General features: G+C 57.2%; 1 protein-coding gene across 3 annotated transcripts in view; it reads left to right on the top strand.

Moving 5' to 3' along the window:
• Window positions 1-20,964, top strand: part of Fam53a (family with sequence similarity 53 member A) — a 32,925-nt gene extending 11,961 nt beyond the window's left edge. For all 3 annotated transcript variants that reach the window (XM_004847430.3, XM_087187203.1, XM_021260431.2), the window contains 4 exons: window positions 6,679-6,904; window positions 11,986-12,040; window positions 13,891-14,648; window positions 20,203-20,964. In XM_004847430.3, coding sequence (XP_004847487.1) covers window positions 6,827-6,904; window positions 11,986-12,040; window positions 13,891-14,648; window positions 20,203-20,511 — 1,200 coding nt within the window. In that variant the 5' untranslated portion in view covers window positions 6,679-6,826 and the 3' untranslated portion in view covers window positions 20,512-20,964. The remainder of the gene's footprint in view (window positions 1-6,678; window positions 6,905-11,985; window positions 12,041-13,890; window positions 14,649-20,202) is intronic.
• Window positions 20,965-21,179: the final 215 nt, after the last annotated feature.

The following is a 21,179-nucleotide window of genomic DNA, read 5'->3' as shown; positions in this document are numbered from 1 at the left end:
ATTATTATTGTTTGAATGCTTTTTTTTTTTTTTTTGGGGTACTGGGGATCAAACTCGAGACCTTGCGCTTTCCAGGCAGGCGGCGGCACCACTGAGCTAAATCCCCAGCCCTGAGTGCTTTTTTTTCTTAAGAGATAGGATTTACGTGTGCTGCTTATCCTGCCCTTTAGCTCTTGGGCTCAAGTGATCCTCCTCTCAGCCTCCTGAGTAGCTGCAACCACAGCTGTGTGCCACTGTGCCTGGCTTTCAGGTGCTTTTTGAGAGAAAACTAAAGAGCAAACTCTGAGCACCTGGAGTTGGTGCCAGTGGTTTAATTGCGTGGTTATCAGTCTGCCTGGTGTCCCTTGAGTTTGGGATGCACACGGTTTAACAGGGCTGGTGAGCTTGGCTGGTGTCTCTTTCTGTCAAAGCCACCCCAGGCCCCAGTGCCTTTGGGGTGTGAAACGGCAGAATAGGCCCTGAGAAGCCCTGGCTAGCTGGGGTGTGACCGAGGCAGGCTCATTTCCCTGTATGACCCTGCCCCCCGGTTCTAGGGATTGAACCTGGAGGCACTCTCTCATGGAGCTACATTGGCAGCCCTTTATTGGTATTGTTGTTATTATTATTTTGAGACAGAGTCTTTCAAAGTTGGCCAGGTAGCACTCGAACTTCTAAACCTCCTGCCTCAGCCTCCTTATACTGGGATTACAGGTGTGCAGGGCCCAGAAGCCGCCTTCTCACTTCATGCTTTAGGAACCAGAAGGGAGGGGAAGTAGCTCCTTCGGAGTCCAGGGTTAACTTGGAGCCTGGTCCACTGCTGGGGCTGGGGGCTGGGTGCCCGGCAACTGCCCTGGCTCTGGATCACAGGCAGGTACTGCGAGAGAGTGCTTCTCCACCTCCTGGCTCTGGAGCCCGAGGCACAGATCCTTCTGCTGCAGGTTGGGCTGATTCTCCCTGCACCGGGCAGCTCGCCGGCAGAGGGGCAGGATGAGTTCTGTGAGTGGGGACCCCTGCAGGGAGCAGGTGATGATGGCTCCCTCAGAGCTCGAGTGGGGTTTGGGGTCCCAGCCAGCAAGTGGAGAAGACCTCGGACTGTGGTGTGCAGGGCGGGGCAGAAGGAATAACCGGAAACAGTGTGACCTGTGGCCTCCAGCACTGGGTGTTCAGAGAGCCTGGAGCAGAGTCGCAGTGTCATGGGTAGGGTTGGGAGATGGAGCTGAGGATGCATCTCAGTGACAATGAGAACCACAGAGTGGAGACACAGGAGGAGAGGATGTACTTAGTCACTTCCCTCGTCGCTGGGACAAAATGCCTGACACCCAGAACTTAGGGGAGAGATTTATTTTGGCTCACGTTTCGGTCTGTGGCTGGGTGACTCCAAGTCTGAATGGCATGGCAGAGGGCTAGGGGAGAGTGCTCAGGGCACCAGGGAGCAGACTGGCGGGCGGAGCCCGGAAGGAGATGGACCCTTCCAGGCCCCTCAGACCCCGCCCTTCCTCAGCCAGTCACTGGGGAGAGGCTGGGACGTCCACAGCCAGCAGCCTTCTGGTCTCCAGGATGGGGCTGCTGGGGGCCCCTGCACTCTTTCCTGCACGGAAAGCCAGCTGGTGTCCGGGCGTGAGCTCATGGGCCCCCACCCAGGACGCAGGGGCTGGGATGGCGCTCCCAGGCTGAGCGCCAGGCCAGGCTCTGGGAGCAGAGGGCTGGCCCAAGAAAGCCTGCTGTAGGACTTTGTGATTCTGCTGGGGACTTGGGGAAGAACCCCCACTAGGAGGGGTTGCGTGTGAAAAGGAGAGGGCCCTTCGCTCAGCCACTGCTGAGAGCCCCCAGCCCGGGAAGGCGCCTTCTTCAGTGGAGGAGGTGTGGGGGCGCAGGGAACAGCCGCAGCAGGTGCTTCTCCATGTGGAGTCTGGTGCCATGGGGGAAGCCCGGCTGAGCTGCAGGGGGCAGGTCCTCTGCAGGGCAGCACGCAGCTGTATGGGTTCCACACCTGCGCCACGGTTGGCAAAGCACAAGTCTTGTTACGGGTGAGTGAGTGATGTTCCCCCAACCGTGTGCCGAAGGCCTGATGCCCAGGACCCCAGAATCGACCTCACTGGGAAACAGGGCTTTGTCTGTGTGTGTAGTGAGGCTCTGCTGTAGCGGGGTGGCTCTGGTCCACGGTGATGTGTCCTTGTGAGAGGGACAGGTGGACACAGATGGGAAGGGTGAGAGCTCTGCTGCCCAGTTTGGAACAACCCCCCATGGCCTGACAGTCATGGCTTTACAAGTGCTCTGACTCCATGTAATGTACAGGGCCTCACTCTGTCGTCCAGGCTGGCCTTGACTCACTGTGTAACCTAGGCTGGCCTCAAACTTGTGGTGATCCTCTTCCTCAGCCTCCTGAGTGCTGGGTATGCAGGCGTGTGCCACCATGCCTGGCTCCATGCCTAGTATATTTGAATTAAAAATCAAAAATAGAACCCACTTTGGTGCTTCTTTGGAGTGTGGTCCCCAGGGGATGAGGGCCCAGGGGCCTGTGGTGTGGGGTGAGGGAGGAGGATGGTAGGAAGGACTTGGGCCCTGCCCTGAGCCTAGGAGGGCGGCTGGGGAACAGGGTGCTGGGTTGTCGAGGAGAGAGGGAGGAGTGGGCTGGAAGTGTCGGTGATGGAAATGGGCTCAGAATTGGGCCCTTCATGTGGGACTGTTCGTCCTGAGACACCCCGGCACATGGTCCTCAGCTCTTGCAGGCACCCGGGGCCTGGGGTCCACCTTCACTGGACAGAGGTGCTCAGTCCTGTCACCTGAGCCAGGTTTCTCTCACCAGTCTGCCAGTCTGCCCTGCTTCCGCCTCGGCAAGGCAGACTTCCTGCCAGCTCTCACTCTCCTGGCACCTCTTGCTCAGCTTGTGGTCTTGGTCCCCTTGTCACCCCTTGCAGGGGTGCTTGTCCCTCGGAGCAGGCCACCTTGCTACCGATGGCACCTCGCTGTCCTCATCCTTCTCACGGCCATCTGTCACTGTCTCACTATCTCACTTCTTGCCTTTCTCTTCCCTTGCTGGCTTCCGCCCTGGACCTGCACAGGGCTGCCGGAGCGACTGTCCCAGTGGTTCTGTGTTGTGTAAGGGGAGACTGGTTTGCCCCCTTGTAGGTTGATTGTGTCCTACCAGAAGCCGTATTGCAGTCCCAGCCCCTAGCACCTCTAAATGTGATCTTATTTCGAAGTAGGGTCTTCACAGATGTAATTTAGAAACCCAGATGAGGCTGTGGTGGATTACAGTGGGCCCTTACCCAGTCACCAGTGTCCTAAGCAGACAGGTCCTGGAGAAGGTGCATAACCATGCAGTGCAGATGCCGCTTTACCAGTGTGTGCCCAGGAGTGCCAGGCCTCCCAGGAGCCACCAGGGCTCGAGGACCAGGACTGAGGGCCACCTCCCCTCATTAAGCCCTCAGTGAGGCAGCCTTGGGCATGCACTGGGTTTAAACCCGGGCCTTAGTAACCATCTCTGCTGTGCCTTCCTCCACCTTGGAGGAGATCCATGTTCTGTGCTGGATCTGATTGCTCCTAGCCCCTGCCCTTGGCTTCCAGTAGAAGGAGGGGCTGCTGGCGCCTGGCGTAGTTCCGTTCCTGAATTGTGGCTCTAGGTGAAGTGCAGGGGATGGGACCCTGGGTTGTCTGTACTGAGCTGTCCTGCAGCCTGTGAGGTGCTGTGTGCGCTGTGTGGGCCTGTGGGCCTGTGGGTTGTGCTGGGCATGCTCTTTCCTGTACACTGTCATCCAGCAAGCCCCTTGGGAGCGTATTTACAAGGTGTTTTATTTATTTATTTATTTTTGAGATGGCCTCACTGTGTAGTTCAAGCTGACCTTGAATTCACTTTGTAGCCCAGACTGGCCTCCAACTCATGGAGATCCTCCTGTCTCAGCCTCCCAAGTGCTGGCATTACAGGCATGGGCCACCATGCCTAGCACATTAGGTTTTGAGTTATCTGTCGACAGAAGATGGTGGTTCTGCACTTCCTTGCTGTTATCTTTAGTGAGCTGCAGCTCTGGCAGATGTCCACATGTCATGTCATCATGGGCAGTGATGCAGTCAGGGATGTGAAGCTGGTGTCATCTCAGTGCTCAGTCAGATTTGGGGTAGTTTCCTTGTGTCGGTTTCCTGATCTGTGCTCTTGTGTTGCATCTGGTCCCCTCCAGGGAGGACACGGCCTTATTCTGGCCTTCTGCGACCCCGATGCTGCTGCAGGCTGGGTACTTGGCTGAGGGGACCTTGCTGGGTTTGCTTAAGGTTTCCTCCTGACAGGGTGATGGTCCTTTCCTTTGTCAGGGTCCCATAGTGGGCTTTGTCCTCTCCAGCTTGTAGTCTTCCTGCACCAGCCTCCTGAGAGCTGAGATGCCAGGTGTGCACCACCACGCCTGGCTCGAGGGCAGATCTTTAGGCTTCCTGTTCTGTCTACCCTTATAGTTGGCACTGTGCTGTAAGGAAGCACTCTCCTTTCTCTCGTGTGCTGTACTGATTTTCACAGCTGATGATGTGTGTGTGGATTCGGGGATTGTCACTTCCTCTGTGGAGTGATCTACTCTGTCTCCATGTGCTGCTTGCCAGTGGCACCTTCATCCTCCTCGGGGCCTGGCCTCGAACCCTGCATCCCGAGCTGCTCCAGCTGTGGAATCAGACATTTCTCCAAAGACTGTGTGGCCCTTAAAAAAAAACTAGTTATTTTCCAGTTATTTGCTGCTGAGGCCTTCCTAGGGCTGATGTGTGCTTTATAAAACCAGGAGGTTTTGATAAGGCCCATGACAGGCCCGGAGTGGCATGTGAGCCAGAGGAGAAGGGAGCTGTGTAGATGTCAGGGTTTGTGGGATGGGGGATCACGGCCAGCCTGCCCTGCATCTGGCTGAGGGCCCCCTGTGGGGCCCTGTCCTTCAGTGTGGCTGAAGTAAGACATGGAGCCAGGACGCCCACGGTTGCTGTGTCCCTGCTGGCCCTGTGCTGTCCGTGGCTTGGAGTCAGCCTCCTGCTTGGAGCACACAGGTGTGGCTGGGCCTGGCCTGGGTGCTGCAGCTCATGGGTGGGAATGCTGGGCAGCACTGATCCCTGGCCAGGAGGGTGGGGGCTGTCTGCAGTGAGCACACTGAGTGCGTGAGTCTCAGTGGGTGTGAATTCAGATTTGATGACCTCAACAGGAGCAGTGGCTTAGTCTTTGTGACATGTCCCCTGGTCTGGAGTAGCCCATGGTGGCTGGTACCTTTTTCATCTTTTTTTTTTTTTTTTTTTTTTTAACCTTTTTTATCTTTGCTGGTGGTGCTGGAGATGGAACCCAGGGCCTCTTGTCAGGTGCTGTACCACTGAGCTATGTCCCCGGCCCTTTTAATTTTTTGAGACATCTTGCTAAGTTGTCCAGGCTGGCCTCAAACTCGAGATCCTCCTGCCTCAGCCCCCTGAGTAGTGAGGATTATAGGCATGTCCCATGGTGCCCACCTGGATGGTGTCTTTTGAAGTGTTCACAAACCTGCCTGGGTTGGGCTACCTGGTCCACACCTGCACACGGGAAGCCCTGAGCCAGGCCTGTGGCTGCCCAACGTGTGCTCGATGGCAGTGTGGATGGTGGCACTTGGCCCTGCTTCCCATGCCCACCGAGTGTCCCTGACGTGCCCTGCCCAGTCCAGTGCTGGCTTTTAGACCTCCTGTTTCAAAGGCTCATAAAGGAAGTGTTTGTTGAGTCCTGTTGAGAGTGTACTTGAAGGATGAAAAGTGGGTGTTGAGTTGTGGGATCATTCGTGTAGTCTCCTTTGATCTGATGACGTATTTTGCTGACATGCATGAGGCTGGACTCTCCTTGCTTTCCCAGCATGAACTGTGCATTGGGCCACACTGTCACTGCACTGTGTTTGGGACAGATGGTTATGAGGGACGCCCCCCAGGGCAGGGGGGCACTGCTGGGTCCAGCAGCAGCTGGGGACAAGCTCTGGAGAGCTGTGGAGGGTCCTTCAGGAGCTCTGTTCTCGTTTCCTTGGGCATCTGTTTCTGCGGGCATCCCGATCTGACTGTCCCCCTGGGCGAAGCTGACTGCCGTGGCTGTCCCTCTTGGTGGGGCTCTCTCCAGCTTGCTGTTATCTGCTCTCGCACGGTCTGTTTTGGCCTCTCGCTCCCAGGGCTGGTGTCCTTGGTGGCTGCTCACCCTGGGGACCCCGAGCAGTACTGGAGCTGTGCAGGGGATAAGGTGCTGGCTGTGTGCGGGATCTCCCTGGGGTGAGGTGGTCCAAGCTGCCCACTCCTGCACTGCTCAACTCAGGGCCTCTGAGCCCCCTTCATGGTCGTCCCATTTCAGCCTGGCCTCTGCACGGGGAAACCTGAGCTTCAAGGGGCTGGAGCCCAGGTGGGAGGGGCATTCAGCTGCCGGAGCAGCCCTGAGGATGTGGGGGCTCAGCAGCCGCTTCTGGGGTTCAGCACCCCCAGCCTGGCTTCCTGGCAGGTTCCCAGCTTCTAAGATGTTGCTGACGTTGCCTCCTCTCCTGCTCTTGGCCCGCTTTCGGAGCAGGCAGTGCACGCCTCTGAGGCTCTACCCCTTCTCCAGAAGTCCTGTAGTAGAAGCTGCAGGGGAGGGCGTGCGGGGTAGTTTTCAGTGGGAGGGTGTTTCTCAGGCAGACATGTCCATCACATTTTGTGCACATGCAGAAACAGTTCCCTGTGTGGTCATGGGACAATTTCTCTTTGCAGAGACTCACAGCTCTGAGGAGCCTGTGGAGATGTGTCGCCCCTGTGAAAATGGACACATGACCCTGAGAGTGAGCTCAGACCCCGTGATGGCTGGGGCCATCTGACAGCTGGTGGTCTCATCGGTGTGGATGGAGCCAGGGCCTCAGCCATGGTCACACTCATCACTGAGAAGCTGCAGAACCAGAGTCTGGATGACCTCAATCGCAAAACCCGCGAGGCTGGCCCGGTGAGTCGTCGTGGGCCCTAGAGGCAGAGTGCTGTCTGCCACGTGGGGTCCGGGGGGTGAGGGAGCTGGGTGGTGGTGGCCGACAGGGTGCAGTGTGCAAGCAGCTGTCACCACTGCAGAAGCGTCCGAACTTGGAATGGGAAGCTGAGCACATGGGGCCCCCGGCATCACCAGCGCACACGTGGACATCTGGGCTGTCTCCACTCCTCACTGTGGTGGGTGACTCTGCGGTCAGCACACACACAGGGGTTGTGAGTGGACTTGTGTTGTTGTTCTTGGGGCCGTTGCTGTCTCTTCACATCGTGAGGGTAGCTGACCTGCTTTCTATAGCAGCTGTACCATGTGTGTTCCCCAGCAGGGCACAAGGGGTCTGATTTCCTCGCACCATCTTGGCATATTTGTTCCTGTCCAGCTTATGATTGCAGCAGTCCTGGGGGTGTGAGGTCCGTCTCACTGTGACTCGTTGTACTTGGTCTTGAGGTCCTGGACATGCACCGAGGACCTCGTGCCTGCTAAGGCAGCAACTTGCCACTGAGCCACATCCCCACCCCTTGTGTTGCTTTCTGTCTATTTTGACACAGGGTCTCGCTGAGTAGCCCAGGCTGGCCTCGAACTTCCGATCCTCTGACAGCCTCTCGAGTGCTGGGCCTGCACAGAGTGTGTCCCAGTGTGCTTTTCATTCGTGTTTCCCCAGCAGCTAGCGATGAGCATTTTCTCTTGTGCCTGTTGTCAGCTGAATGACTTCTCTGGAGAATATCCTTTGGGACCCTTGGTTCATTTACAGATGGGGTGGTTTCTCTTTATTGCTGGGGGAAGTGGGAAGTTCCTTATATATTCCGGATCTGGTTCCTTAAAGATGCATGATTTGTTGCACTCTCTCTCATGCAGGGTGTTGGTGTTTTCACTCCCTTGATAGTGTCTTGGACGCACAGAAGTTTTCATTTTTTTTGTTTTTTCGTACCAGGGATCGAACTCAGGTCCTTGTGGTTGCAAGGCAGGCAGTGGAACCACTGAGCTACATCCCTGGCCCAACAGAAGTTTTCATTTTGATGAAATCCATTTGATCTGTTTCTTCTTTGATTGTGTATGCTTGTAGGGTCATATACAGGAATCCTTTGCCAAATGCGAGGTCATGAGGATTTATTCCTATAGTTTTCTATTTCCAGAGTTGGGAAATTAAAAATTGAACCCAGGGCTTTCATACTGAGTTACATCCTCAGCTCCTGTTTAAATTTTTGAGACATGGGCCGGGGATTTAGCTCAGTGGTTTCGCTGCCTTCTATGCAAGCTCAAGGACCCAAGTTAGATCCCCGGTACCAAAAAAAAAAAAATTTAAAATTTTGAGACAGAGTCTCCCTAAGTCATTAAGTTGCCCGGGCTGGGCTTGAATTTTCCTGCATCAGCCTCCCAGAGTGCTAGGATTGCAGATATGTGCAGGATCATGCCTGGCTGCACCTGTTTTCTTTGAAGAGTCTATGGTTTTAGCTCTGACATGTAGTCCTTGATCCATTTTCAATGTGGTATGAAATAAGTGTACACTTATATTTTTGCATGAAAACAAGCTGTCTGGTATCCTTTGTTGAACAGACTATTTCTTCCCATTGAACTGAAAAAGAATTTTGGCATCCTTGTCAGAAGTTTTCTCCCTCTCTCTCTCTTTTGCGATACTAGAGATTGAGGCCACAGGCACTGTGTCACTGAACTACATCCCTAGCCCTTTTAAAAAATTTTTTATTTTGAGCTGAGTGTGGTGGTGCTCGCCTGTAATCCCAAATTCAAGGTCAGCCTGGGATACACAGTGAGTTCAAGGCCAGGCTGAACTACATAGGTGGACCTTGTCTCAAAAAAAAAAAAGTTTTTATTTTGAGACAGGATCTCAGTAAGTTACCCAAGCTGGCCTTGAACTTGCAGTGATCCTCTTGCGTCAGCCTCTGTAAGTGTAGGGATTACAGGTGTGCACCACTGTACCCAGCAAAAATTTACATTTTTTTTTTGGTGCCAGAGATTGAACTTGGGACCTTGTGCTTGCCAGGCAGGCAGTGGAACCACTGAGCTAAATCCCTGGCCCCAAAATATACATTTTTAAAGCTAAGTCTTTGAAACTAAGTGTGTATTTTGCATTTACAGAAATCTCAATTTGTTTGGTTTTTGCTTTTTTTGTTTTGTTTTTTTGCCGTGCGGGGGATCGAACTCAGGACCTTGCACTTGCTTTCCTGGCTGGCACAGTGCCACTGAGCTGAATCCTCGGCCTGTTTCGGGTTTTTGAGACAAAGCCTTGGCTGTGCGTCAGGCTGGCCTTGAACTCGCTGTGCAGCCCAGGCTGGCCCCAGGCTTGTGTCCTCGTGTCCTCTTGCCGTGGTCTCCTCAGTGCTGGGATGAGGCCACTATACGCAGCTTGCACATCTCACTTTGGGCCATACATTTTTATTACAAACAATAAAAACAATAAAAATTAATTGCAGAAGTATTTGACCATGTGCCATGGAGATGTGTGGGGTCCGTGTTGTCCAGACCCAGCATGGCTGCAGTGGGGGGCTGATGAGCTGGGCTGATTTTGGTGCGGTGTAAGTTTAAGTTGTGGCAGCTGTGTGCTGGATGGCACACACAGCACAGTCTCTGGTTTTGCCAGTAGCAGCCTTCAGCTGACATGAAGGCCCTCGGGTCTCCTCATGGCCACGCTGCCCTCCCTGCCTTCCTCCCGGGTGGCCCTTGGTCTTCTCCACCCTGTGGCTGCCTCATTTCTGATCTGATCTGAGCCACATAACCTATGGCCTCTGGGGTTGGCTCCTCACTTCCTGTAAGTGCCCGAGCACCATTGGGCTTGTGGGGTCTCCAGTTGGCTGTGCTTGTGTGTTCTGCGGCTCGGGGAATGGCTGTGGTGTGCGGGCACCTGCGTGTCAGTGCATTCCCTGGAGGGTGGGTGAGTTCTGACATCCTGCACTGGCCCCTCTAGGACGTGGCAGGCTGCTTAGCCTGGAGTTTGGGTTTGTGTGATCATGCACAGCTTTAGGTTAGCGGAAGTGCTGCCCGCCCTGAGGAGGACGGACTTGCTGGTGGCCAGTGACCACAGATGTGATAGCTGATGAGGACAGTGTGCCCATGGCCTCACTGACACTGGAGCAGTGCTGATGAGGGACAGGGCAGGCGGGGCTGTGTGCTGGAAGGGGGTAAGGACAAGTTGGGGGCCGTCACACAGACCAAGCCCTGGGGCATCTCTTGAGAGCAGGCGGCAGCAGCCAGGAAGCTGTAGGTCCTGAATTTCCCCTGTGAGTTGAGGCTTCTGCCTGTGCCCAGACCTGCTTTGGTACGGGCCTGTGGGCCTGGCTGCTCACCTGGGAAGCAGGTGGTGAGGGGGTAGGAGGAGTCGCTGTGGTGTGTTTGTGAGGCACTGTGCTCGGGGCGAGTGAGGGCCAGGGCCTGGCTGTGACTTTGGATGGAAGGGCCTGATGGCAACTGGAGGCCTCGTGGCTGGGCCCGGGCTCAGAGCAGAGTGGCCACATTTCAGGGAGTGCAGCAGCCCCTGGGCCGGGGGCTGGAGAGGGGCAAGGGGGTGACAGGGCCCGGAGGGAGCAGGGAGAGCTGCCAGCCAGCCAAGGCCACCAGAGTTGGGGCTAGTCCTCGGCGGGTAGAGGGGAGAGGAGGTGTAGTGAGCTAGACTGGGGGCAGGAGGTACAGGCAACTTGCCTACCCCTGTCCTGAGTGGGCATGGCACGGGCAGGTGGTACCCTGTGCATGTGCCCACTGTGCCCAGCTGCGCAGACACAGGCTCGGACGGGCTCAGAGTAGGTCTGTGGTCCACACCTCTGCAGTGTCTCCCAGGGAAGGTACAGACGCTGCTGGGTCTCATCAGGGTGCCTGGTGAGGTGGCCGGTATGCGGCCCCTGCCCTCCTGCAGTCCCAAATGTCAGATCCCAGTGCATACCTGGTTGGTCACCAGCATGGACCCAACCCACAGTGAAGTGAGGAGTACTTCGTGGGACGTGTTTGGCTGTGCTGTAGGGCCCTCACGTGTGTATGCCTTGATTCGGTCACCCCGGGCCAGATGCAGGCCTGTGACCTCCTTGAGCCATCTGTGGGAGTCACTGGAGCGGGCCAAGAAGGCCCAGTCCTTGCCGAGGTCTGTCACTTTAGGGTGGGTGTTGTTCTGCTGTGCACTGGGGACGCAGCCCTGGGGAGGCAGGCTGTGAGCAGCTGTGCCTGTGGTCCTCGTACTTGTTCCAGGGAGTGGAGGGGTAGAGAGCATTGGCCTCAGGCCTGGAGGATGTGCAGCCACAGCAGAGGCCGGTGGCTGCCCTGACAGTTCACACCATGGCATGAGTGTCTGCAGGTCCTGTGCCAGCCGGAGCCTCTAGTAGTGTGCAGGGCCGCTTTCTCCTCTGTGCCTCTGAACTTGAAGGTCACCTGGTGTCTGTGCCCGCGCCAGTCCCTGTGTGGCCAAGGACTTGCTCCACACAGCTGTCCCCAGTGACCTGTCTGCACAGCATGTCTCTCAGTGTGTCTTTCTCTGGGTCACAAACCCAGCTTCTATTCCTCACGTGAAGCATGAGACTTTGTGGGGCAGAATTGTAGCCCAGGAAAAGCCCTGTGCAGCTTGCCAGCGTGCCCTCCTGCCGGCTCTCGAAGCTGCCTCCGTGCCTTCCTGCCCTCCTGAGGAGGGGCCCTGCCACCTGGATACCTCCCAGCACTGGGCGCCCTCGCAGCCTGGCTCGGGGCACGGATCCTGTCAGCTGTAGTGACCAGGAAGGCCTTTCCAGGGTCCTGGCTTGTGCCTGCATTGGAGAGTGGCGAGGTGTGAGGCGTGAAAGCTGGTGTGGCTCAGGCCGGCTGGAGGAGGGTAGTGGAGTGAAGGCAGAGTGTGGTGGTTCTGAAGAGCAGCATGCAGTCCCTCAGCGAATCTTGTTAGGTTTTAGAAAATCTCCATTCAGAAATCTGTACCAGAGTTCAGTGCTTCTCATTATTATCATCAGAGAGTGTGTTAGGAGAAATTGAATTTATTGCAGTGATAAAAACGTAGGGATATTTCTTCTCTGTGCATTTTCATGTGTATGTCACAGCCCTGAAACTTCTCTTATCACTTTCAGTGTTCTGCCGAGAGACTGACCAGGAGTGGCCTCTTGTTCCCTTTGGAGGTCAGTGGTAAGTGTCCGGGAAGCCGGGGAGCTTCTCAGGGCTGGGGAGGCTGCAGACGACAAGGTGAGAGTGGCCCAGGCTAGGAGGGGTCTTGGGACTGGGTCCAGGGTTCGCCTCCACGTGAGGCCTGGGACCTGTTGTGTCCTTCATGACACTGCCATTGTCTTCCCCACCAAAGGGCTGGGGTCTGGGCAGGATGGGTTGGGGTCAGGCCCAGGGCAGCCTCTCCCTTCTCTGCCAGTGGCAATCTGGCTGGGCCAGGTGTACCTCTGGAGGCACGGGGCCCACCGTGTGACATCCCGTGACCACAGGGAGAGTCATTGCAGCACTGCGTGGTACGTGCAGGCCGGTCTGATGTCTGTGCGTGGAGCTTGTCCCTGCTGCCGTCGTGGGCTTATGAAGCCCATGCTCCTGGTACACAGCATCTCTGGTCCTGTCCAGCCAAGGCAGGGTTGGGTCACTGTGGCTCTGATTGGCTGGTGTCCACAAGCAGCCTCTGCGTGATGGCATGGCAGGAGGCTCCCTGGGCTGCTAATGTGAAGGACTGTGCTAGACACGCTCATAAGTGGGTGGAAGCAGGAAGTGCGAGTGCCAGCCAGCCAGTCCCCACCGCCCCCTGGCCTCCTGGGGTCCATTCTGTGCACAGTTGGCAGACTGACAGCCTCCACCCTCACTCAGGGCCCCTCAGGGCTCTCTTACTCCTCTCTTCCTGTCTTCTGACCCCAGCCTCATCCTGCCTCCCTGGGACTCCCTGGCACATGGCTTTCCCCAGTGGTGGACCTGCTTGTCTCTCATAAGTCCCCACAGCTTCTGCTCCACGTCCCTAGCTGGACAGTAACTGCGGAAGCAGCAGAAGAGGCCCAGGGGCTGCTGGACTCCTGCCCAGTGAATGTCTAGGAACCTGCAGGGCAGATCAGAGAGCATCCAGGCTCACGGCCCAGCTGCCTCCATGTGAGGAGACTCACAGTGCTGAGTGTGCATGTGAGCCACTCCAGGTGTCAGCGCCCACAATGGCTGGACAGGAGGAATGGCAGCCAGTTCTGTGGGGGCTCTAATGGCCCACATGCGGTCTAGCACCAGGCGGGGCCCGGGTACAGGCAGTTGTAGGGGAGACAGGGCCCTGGCCTGCTGAGGCTGGGAGTGTTGCTGGAGCTTGAGGGACTAGGGAGGCCTGGCCTTCCTGGGCTATAGAAGGAGGCCTCTCCTCGGCCACTCAACACATGACACTGTCATGTACATGGCATCTCAAGGACCCCCAGCCACCTGCAGGTGTTGCCACCCTGTGTCTCAGTTGAGGAAGTGCAGGCTTCAGTGTTGGGGTCTCTCTTCCCCCGGCACGCTGTGGTGGGGGGCAGTGGGAAACCCTGTGGATGGGCATCCAGGCCAGGCCTCTGCCCCACTGGTGTGGTGAGGTTCAGGTCTGCACAAGAGGAAAGCACGGGCTGGCTCTGCCGTAGTGGGAAGGTGCATGGCTGTCAGAAGCAGGCCGGGGATCCTGGTGGTGAGGGTGCACCCCTAAGAGGCCGGTGGGGACAGAGTAGTGGCATTTGGGTGACTCAGGGTGACAGCAGAATGGGAGTGAGGGCAGAGTGCAGTTGGTGTTTCCAGAGGCCTCTGGGGAGTGATGCTGGCACGGCTCCCTGAGACCAGGTTCTTCCTTTGGGAAGTGGAGCCAGCTCTGGTGCTGACTGCTGACAGGATCAGCAGTTATTTGGATGCATGTGCCTGTTCCCCTGCAGGGCCCGAGGGCCTCAGAGCAGGGTCTGGGAAGCCAGGCCAGTTGGCTTGTGCCCCGTGGGCTGGGCGGAGGTGGCTCTCACTCACCTGTCTTTTCTCCTGCCCTTGTGTCTGCTCAGTGGACAGGAGCCCCTGGAAGGCCTGTCGAGGAGGATGGCCTGCTGGAAGGCAGGCAGCCACAGGCCCTTCCCACCCGCTCCCACCAGCTCCCTGCAGTGCTGCTCAGGCCCAGGGTCTCCAGTGGCAGCTGGAGTCCCCAGGGCCGTGCACTGGCCTGGGTGTGGGCAGTGCCGTGGACCTGCGGGAGAGCACGGGGCCACCCACAGCGCCGCCGACCAAGCGGCACTGCCGATCCCTGTCCGAGCCGGAGGAGCTGGCCCGTTGCCGGTCGCCGTGGCGCCCCAGTGGCTCCAAGGTCTGGACTCCAGTCTCCAAGAGGCGCTGCAACAGCGGCGGGAGTGCCACGCTGCAACGCCGTAGCGGCCTTGGGGGCGCGGCCCTTCCCAGGAGCCCTGTGTCGCCCGCTGGCCCTGCTTCACCGCTGGTGCCCCGGCCGGCATCAGCCGGCAGCGGCTTCATGGACAGCAGTGAGGGCAGCATGGGCTCGGAGCCATCCTGGCACGCCACAGGACCCTGCCTGCTGTCCTCGAGGCGCCGCTTGTCCCTGTCGCAGGAGCGCCTGGTGGATGCTGGTGCCCGCCTGCCCTCAGCCAGCAGCACCCCCAGGTCCACGCCCCAGCTCGGCTGGCACCACGGCCTGCTGCGGTGCCACTCCCAGCCCTGCGTGCTGGGCGGGAGGAGGAGCCGGCGCAAGCGCAGGCGGGAGGAGGACACCAGGTGGACGCGCCCGTCCTTGGACTTCCTCAAGATGACTCGGGTGAGGCTTCATTGTGTTTTCTGGGTGCGGGTGGACCTCGAGGTCAGGTTGCTGCTGGCAGGTGGCTGGGTGGTTTCTGTGAAGCCAGTCTCATCTGCCTGCAGGGCCGGTTAGGGTCCCACCTGGGGCCGAGCCCTGTTGAGGCAGGAGGAGCTATGCATGGTCCCTAAGCGGGCCAGCCTCCTGGGGTGGCTCACCTTGAGAAGCCCTCATCGCCTTGCTGGGTGGATGTGAGATCCATCAGGGGCCCCCCGAGGCCGACCCTGGCCGAGCCACACTCAGGATGTCCCTTCCCTTCTTGGGGACAGTTCCTTTTGAAGGGGCTTTCGAGTCCTGGTCTGGAAGTAAACTGGAACCGTGGAGGTCCTCTCATCAGTGCCTCTCCGCCTGCCTTTCATGAGCTCTTAGGAGTCAGAGGAGAGGAATGGAGTCGGGCCTGGGTTCCTGGCATGCTTTTGGGGAGGGCCCAGTCTATTTGGGTTTAGGCTGGGTGGGGAAGGAGATGGGAGTAGGGGGAACCACAGCAGCCAAGGCTGAGCTGGAGGCAGAGCTGTGTCCGCCTCCCTTCAGTTGCCTCACCAGCTCAGCCTTGGGCCTGACCTCTCCTTGCCCCTATGGGTGGGTGTTGCATCTGTCCTGGGGGCAGTGCTCAAGTGGCCTGTTGAGCCGTATGTCAGGACGGTACAGGCCTGCCGGAGCCAGGCATAGGAGCAGGGTGGCTAGCAGTTACTGTAGGATGCAGTGGGGCCTGGTGGATGCCTGCTTTGGGCCATGATGAGGTTACTATGAGGGGTGTCTCCTGGCTGGCCGATTCTCTGGAGGATTCTTTCTGGTGGACACCAGGTGGATGCGCTGTGGGGCTCAGTCTGGGGTCAGGAAGGAAGGCCCGATGGTGACATAGCAAGCTGCCCTCTGCTGGCAGGATGGGGCTGAAGAAGCTGGCTGGAGGGGAGCTGGTGGCTTGGTGGCTTCCAGGGCTGGGGACATGTTGATTACAGGGACTAACCCTGCTCTGGACCCCTTGGGAGGAAGGAGGATGCTTCGGATGGTTGTGACTGGGGTCAGGACAGGGGCAGGGGTGTCCCACAGGGTGAGCTGTAGCCGGGGCAAGGACTCAACGTGCCCCAGAGTGTGGCATGCTGCTGTGGCGCATGGGGATGTGTGGGCAGCTCTCGGCCTCCTGAGTGTGCTTTGCCTAGCTTGGAGCTTCTCCCTGGGAGGAGCCACAGGCCTGGAGCTGTGACTGCCAGAGCCCAGAGGGCTGTGGGATGAGCAGGAGGCCCTGGCCATGGACACCTTGCATTCATGTGGCCTGAGGGAGGCCCGGGCTGGTGACCAATCCTGGTGCGGGGCTCTCTGGTCCACTCCTCTCCCTCCCCAGCCCAGCTGTCTGCCCAGGCTCCCATAACCCTTCACCCAACACCACTTTCCTGCATTTCTCTGCCTCTGAGCTTGTCAGTCTTCATTCAATCGGATCTCAGCATCAGGGAGACTCTGAAGTAGAGACACAAGGTCGTCGGTAGTCACAAACTGCGGTGTGACAGCGGGAAGCGTCACAGCACTGGCCCTGCTGTTCTGTGGGCTGGGATGCGCTGCAGGACCTGCCTCCTGCCCCCTCCCATGTGTCTTTTCTGAAGGGCTGTGTGGGTGTCCTTTTTCCAGAGCCAGTGACCAGGAGGGGTACCAAGAGGGCCAATGCATCGCCCATGTGACCCAGTCCTCCTGGCACCCAGCAGGAGTGCTCAGGCCAGGCTTGAAAACCTCTTCTGTGCAGCGGTGCCTCGAGGGGCCGCGTCTCAGGGCAACTTTCCTTTTGCACAGTTGCTAGATTTGGGTATTCTCAGGTAATCCTGGTGTCTTGTCAAAAGCCTGCTGCATGGGGCTGGGGATTTAGCTCAGTAGTTCTGGCGCCTGCCTTGCAAGTGCAAGGTCTGAAGTTCGATCTCTGGTACAAAAAAAGCCTGCTGCTTGTCAGAGTTGAAGTGTGTTTTCTGCTCAACAGAGATGTGCATACGAGCTCTTTCTGAGACCCAGTGTACTCCTTAGCAGCACCGAGGGCGGTATGGGAATTTGTAGGAGTGTATTCTACATACCACACAAAACTCATGGAGCTTCTATTCTCTGAATGTTACTGGCATAGTCTTTCATAATTAAACTCACACCTCCAACTACTAAAAAGCAAAGTAATGGGCATGTGTGTCCCATTTCAAGGTTAAGTGGCTGACTTTGCCATGTTTCTTCAGTTTTTCTCTTTTTGGTACCGGGGATCAAACTCGGGACCTTGCAGTTGGGAGGTGGGCGCTGGAACCGCTGAGTTAAATCTCCGGCCCATTCAGTTGTTTTCTTTTCTTTTTTCTTTTTATTATTTAAATTCTTTTATTGGTACATTGTAGGTATACAACACATTTACATTTCTCATTGGGAACTTGTACCTTTACATGGTGCATCTTGGTTCTTATTTTTTCCCCATTCCCTCCCCTCCCTTCACCCCTCCACCCTTCCCTATTTACAAAGACTTTGTTTCCATTTTTTCCATTTCTCTCAGTTGTTTTCTTGATGAAGTCACACAGGTGCATGCAGCACCGTTCTCCTGGACACAGGCCATGTGGGGGGATTTGTTGCGTGTGATGCCACTGGCCTTGCGCTTGCCAGGCAGCCGAGGCACCGCTGAGCTACATCCCCGGCCCCTCTTGCAGTTATTTTGGAGATGGAGCCAGTCCTGCACCCAGCACCAGCTTGCTTCCCTTTCTGGTTGGAAGGGGGGCTGGGGGCATGGCATCGGGCATCTTCGTGTGTATTCTCAGCCCGATACTTGGGAAACTCGACTGTTCTAGATACACAAGAGTAGAACGTGATAGCGTCCAAGCTCTTCAGTGGCTTGACCCTAAGCTTTGGTGGTAAGGTTTCAGGTATTTGGGGGAGGCAGTGGGAGCAGCTTGCTCGTGGGGCATCCTGTGCATGGAAGAGGGGTGCCCTGAAGAGCTGTCTCCTTTGCACCCCGAGCTTGTACCAGCCCAGGAGGAGCGGCATCGCAGCCAGCATGTGGGGCTGCCCAGTGCTCACTTGCACGGCAGACTTCTGGGTGGCCCTGGGGCAGAGCAGGGCGCCTTGACTGCCCTGACCTGGGTCGGGATGTGTTGGGCGAGTGGTGGGTGGGTGAGGAGCCAGTGTGCAGGTGATGCAGAGCCAGGAGTTTTCACTTTCCAGACAGAAGCAGCACAGCAAAGCGACAGGGTCTCTGGGGACTGTCCTGGGTGGCCAGTCTTGCCTGCAGACAGTGTCATGCCCACAGCTTGAAATCCCCTCTGAGGTCCAGAGCCTGATGTGGAGCTGGGGCCAGGCCTCTGCGTCATGAGCTCTTGTGTGCTGTCCATGTGGCTGTGGGACCAGGCACAGGCCCTGGGGCTAAGCCTGGGTGTGAGGAGGCCAGGCAGCAGGCGGGGTGGGTGGCTATGTGTGGCTCGTGGCTCCTGCACCCTGGGCCTCGCCTCCCTTGCTGTGCTGTGCTGTGCTGTGTCCTGCTCTTAGTGCTGCAAACGCCGCCTTTGTGGAGTAGTAGGGGTTGCTGAGTAGCTGAGGCTTTTTAAATTTAATTTTTGTGTGTGTGTGTGTGGAATTGGGGATGAAAATCAGGACCTTGCACTTGCGAGGCCGGTGCGGCGCCACTGAGCTAAATCCCCAGTCCCTGAGGCTTCTTGCCAGAGCTGCACAGCTGTGGTCTAGGTGAGTCTGGTGTTAGGGCAAGAGGCTGACAGGACCCTGACAGGGGTCACCCTGACAGGACCCTGAGCAGCAGCTCCCGCACCTCTCGGGCCACCGTCTGTCTACAGGGTGGCTTCTGGACTGTGAGCCAAAACACTGTGGTCATTGAGGTTTTTTTTTTTGGTACCGGGGATTGAACTCAGTTCTTGCTGCTTGCGCAGCAGGTGGTGAAACCACTGAGCTAAATCCCCAGCCCCGCTGGTCATTGAGTTTTAAGATGTGGCTGCTCACAAAGTAGAGTCCCTGGGCTTGGCTCCTGCACTGCCCTGCAGGGACTGCCCTGTCCTGCATGACGCTGGACACCAGTGTGGGGTTTGCATATGAGAGACATGGATAATCAAGTTTACTTTGATTTAGAAAAAGAAATGATGTGACAAAATGTGGCCAATTCTGTCTTGAATGATTTGGTTCTTTAGAATATTCTCAGTATTCTCAATATTACTTTTATAGTTGAACAACAACAAAAAATATGGCAGTTTGTCTTATGGAAACAAGTAATTTTCTTAAAAATGCCAACTTCGGGGAGGTGCTCTGGCCTCCCTGGGACATGTGTGTGTGTTTGCTTCATGTTGCTGTGGGACTCTTTCCAGGCGCTTTGTAGCCAGAGAATAGACTTCCCATCATGTGACCATGTGGCTGCTCACAGCTCTGAGAAGGACGCCATCCGGCTCCTGGGGGCTGGGTGGCGTAGGGGTCATGTCACTCCTGTCCCAGCGTTGCTGTGTGTACTGTCTCCTGTGTCACGGTGCCCAGCATCCTCAGGCCCGTCCATGGCGGTGTCTGTGGCTCAGGAGCGCAGCCCAGCCTGAGCCTCAGCAGGCGGCACCCAGGCAGGGGAGGCCGGAGGAGCCGAGGTACAGTGTGCAGGGCGTGACGGATGGGCCTGAGCTCTGCAGGACAAGGGATGTGAGGCCAGGCTCAGAGGTAGCACCGGTAACTAAACCCGGGCATCCCAGGGGTTGTGGTACAGCCTCAGGGGCCATGTGGGAGCATCACCCCAGTGGACAGGACTCTGTGGCCAGAGAGCTCAGCCTGGAGGCGCAGCCTGGAGGCTGAATTGATGGGCAGAGCACAGAGGAGAGGGCAGCACAGCCAGAGGAGGAGGCTGTGCCACCTGGTAGCCGGGGCAGGGTGTGTGCCAGGCAGCCCCTTCTGGATGTGTCCGTCTTAGATGTGAGATGAGGAAGCTGTCCACAGGCTGCGTCTGAACACTACATCGCAGGAGCAGGGAGGAAGGTGGGGCTGGCTGAGGGGTGGGACTTGGGACAGCGTGTGAGCGAGTGCTGAGGTCCAGGGCTGACAGGAAGGCAGCCAGGAGGAGCATCACCCTGGTCCTCAGGGGAGGTTGTTGGAAATGGGGTACCTGGGCTCTTCCCTGGGCCTGTTTGCTGCATACGAGACTAAGTATGAGGCCTGTATGGTGGTGCATGCCTGTCATCCCGGCACTCTGGGAGGCCGAGAGCTCAGCCTGGGCAACTTAGCAATACCCTGCCTCAAAATAAAAAATAATAAAAAGGGCTGGAGACCTACATCTATATGCAAAGGCCCTGAGTTCGGTCCCCAGTCCTGCCTCCCCACCCACAGAAGAGAGAAAAGTGCGGCCTCCAGAATGCAGCCCACACTGAATTCCCTGGCACCCAGCTCTCACCAGGTGCCAACCCTGACGAGCTGGGTGCCCTGGGGCGGGCACAGCGGGTGCCATGGAAACCCACCGCAGGGAGCCCAGGGCTGGGCCGGTGCTGCCTCTCAGTAGGCTACAGAGCACGCTCAGCCTGTGTCTTTTCTGTTGCAGACTTTAAAAAACTCAAAGAGCCTCTGCTCGCTGGACTACGAAGATGACGACGAGGATGACACCCAGGTGAAGACAGTTGTGTCATCCCCGTGCGATTCGCAGGGCCTCATGGGCATCGTCACACCTGGCTCCAGCCGGAGGGCTGCCCGGCCCTCCCCCGCCAGCCCGTGGACCTCGGAGGAGCCCGAGGCTGGCGAGGGCGAGGGTGGGAGCAGTGAGGACCCCAGCGACTGGGACAGTGCCGGTGAGGAGGGTGTCTTCCCCCTGGAGCACGGCGACCTGGACCTGGAGCAGATTGAGAACAACTGACCTGGCCGGGCTGGTGCCTGCCTCCTCGGCCACAGAAACCATTTCTTGCTATTTTGAACTTTGAGACTTAATTTTGGCTCAGTTTTCCTAAAGAAGTATTTTGCATTTTTATGGCTTTTACAGTTCAGGGAGAGCTTCTCTATTTTGAAATGAATTTTCGGATGGGCATCGTGTTAAGCGTGAGTCAAGCTGTGGTCCTTTCTAAGAAGTCTACTGTGAAGAGCGGGTGGGGGTCGCTAGGTCCCTGGGGTGGGTGGTCCAAACCCTCCTCTGGGGTCACCGCTCTGGGCCTGTCTGTGGGCGATTCTGCCCATGGACCTGGTTATCCTGCACTGGCTCGGGCCGCATGGCCTCCCAATGCGGGGTGGCGCTGAGGACGCCACCCCGGATGAGGTCCTGTGGCTGTTCTGCTGGCGCCTTGTCTGTGAGTTCAATAAAATGTGTTGCTCTGTGGCCTCCCTGTCGGTCTGGGTTCCCGCTGTGGGGATGGGTGGCCTGCTGTCTTGGCTTGGTGCTGCTCAGGTCAGAAAACCAGGGATTTTCACAAGGCCTGATCTAAGAGATGGTACTGAGAGGCGGGCAACTGCGACCATGACAGGGAGCAGTCATCTTTGGAGAAGTTTTCCTTTCTCCCAGCAGGCCCAGGCTGCCCCTTGGGTTGAGTGCAG

Source organism: Heterocephalus glaber, unplaced genomic scaffold (genome assembly GCF_053883595.1).
Source record: "Heterocephalus glaber isolate CG9 unplaced genomic scaffold, H.glaber_assembly_v1.0 deba00001509, whole genome shotgun sequence".
Classification (NCBI taxonomy): domain Eukaryota; kingdom Metazoa; phylum Chordata; class Mammalia; order Rodentia; family Bathyergidae; genus Heterocephalus; species Heterocephalus glaber.
Note: the sequence above shows the minus strand (reverse complement) of the source record. Positions and strands in the feature narration are given on the sequence as shown.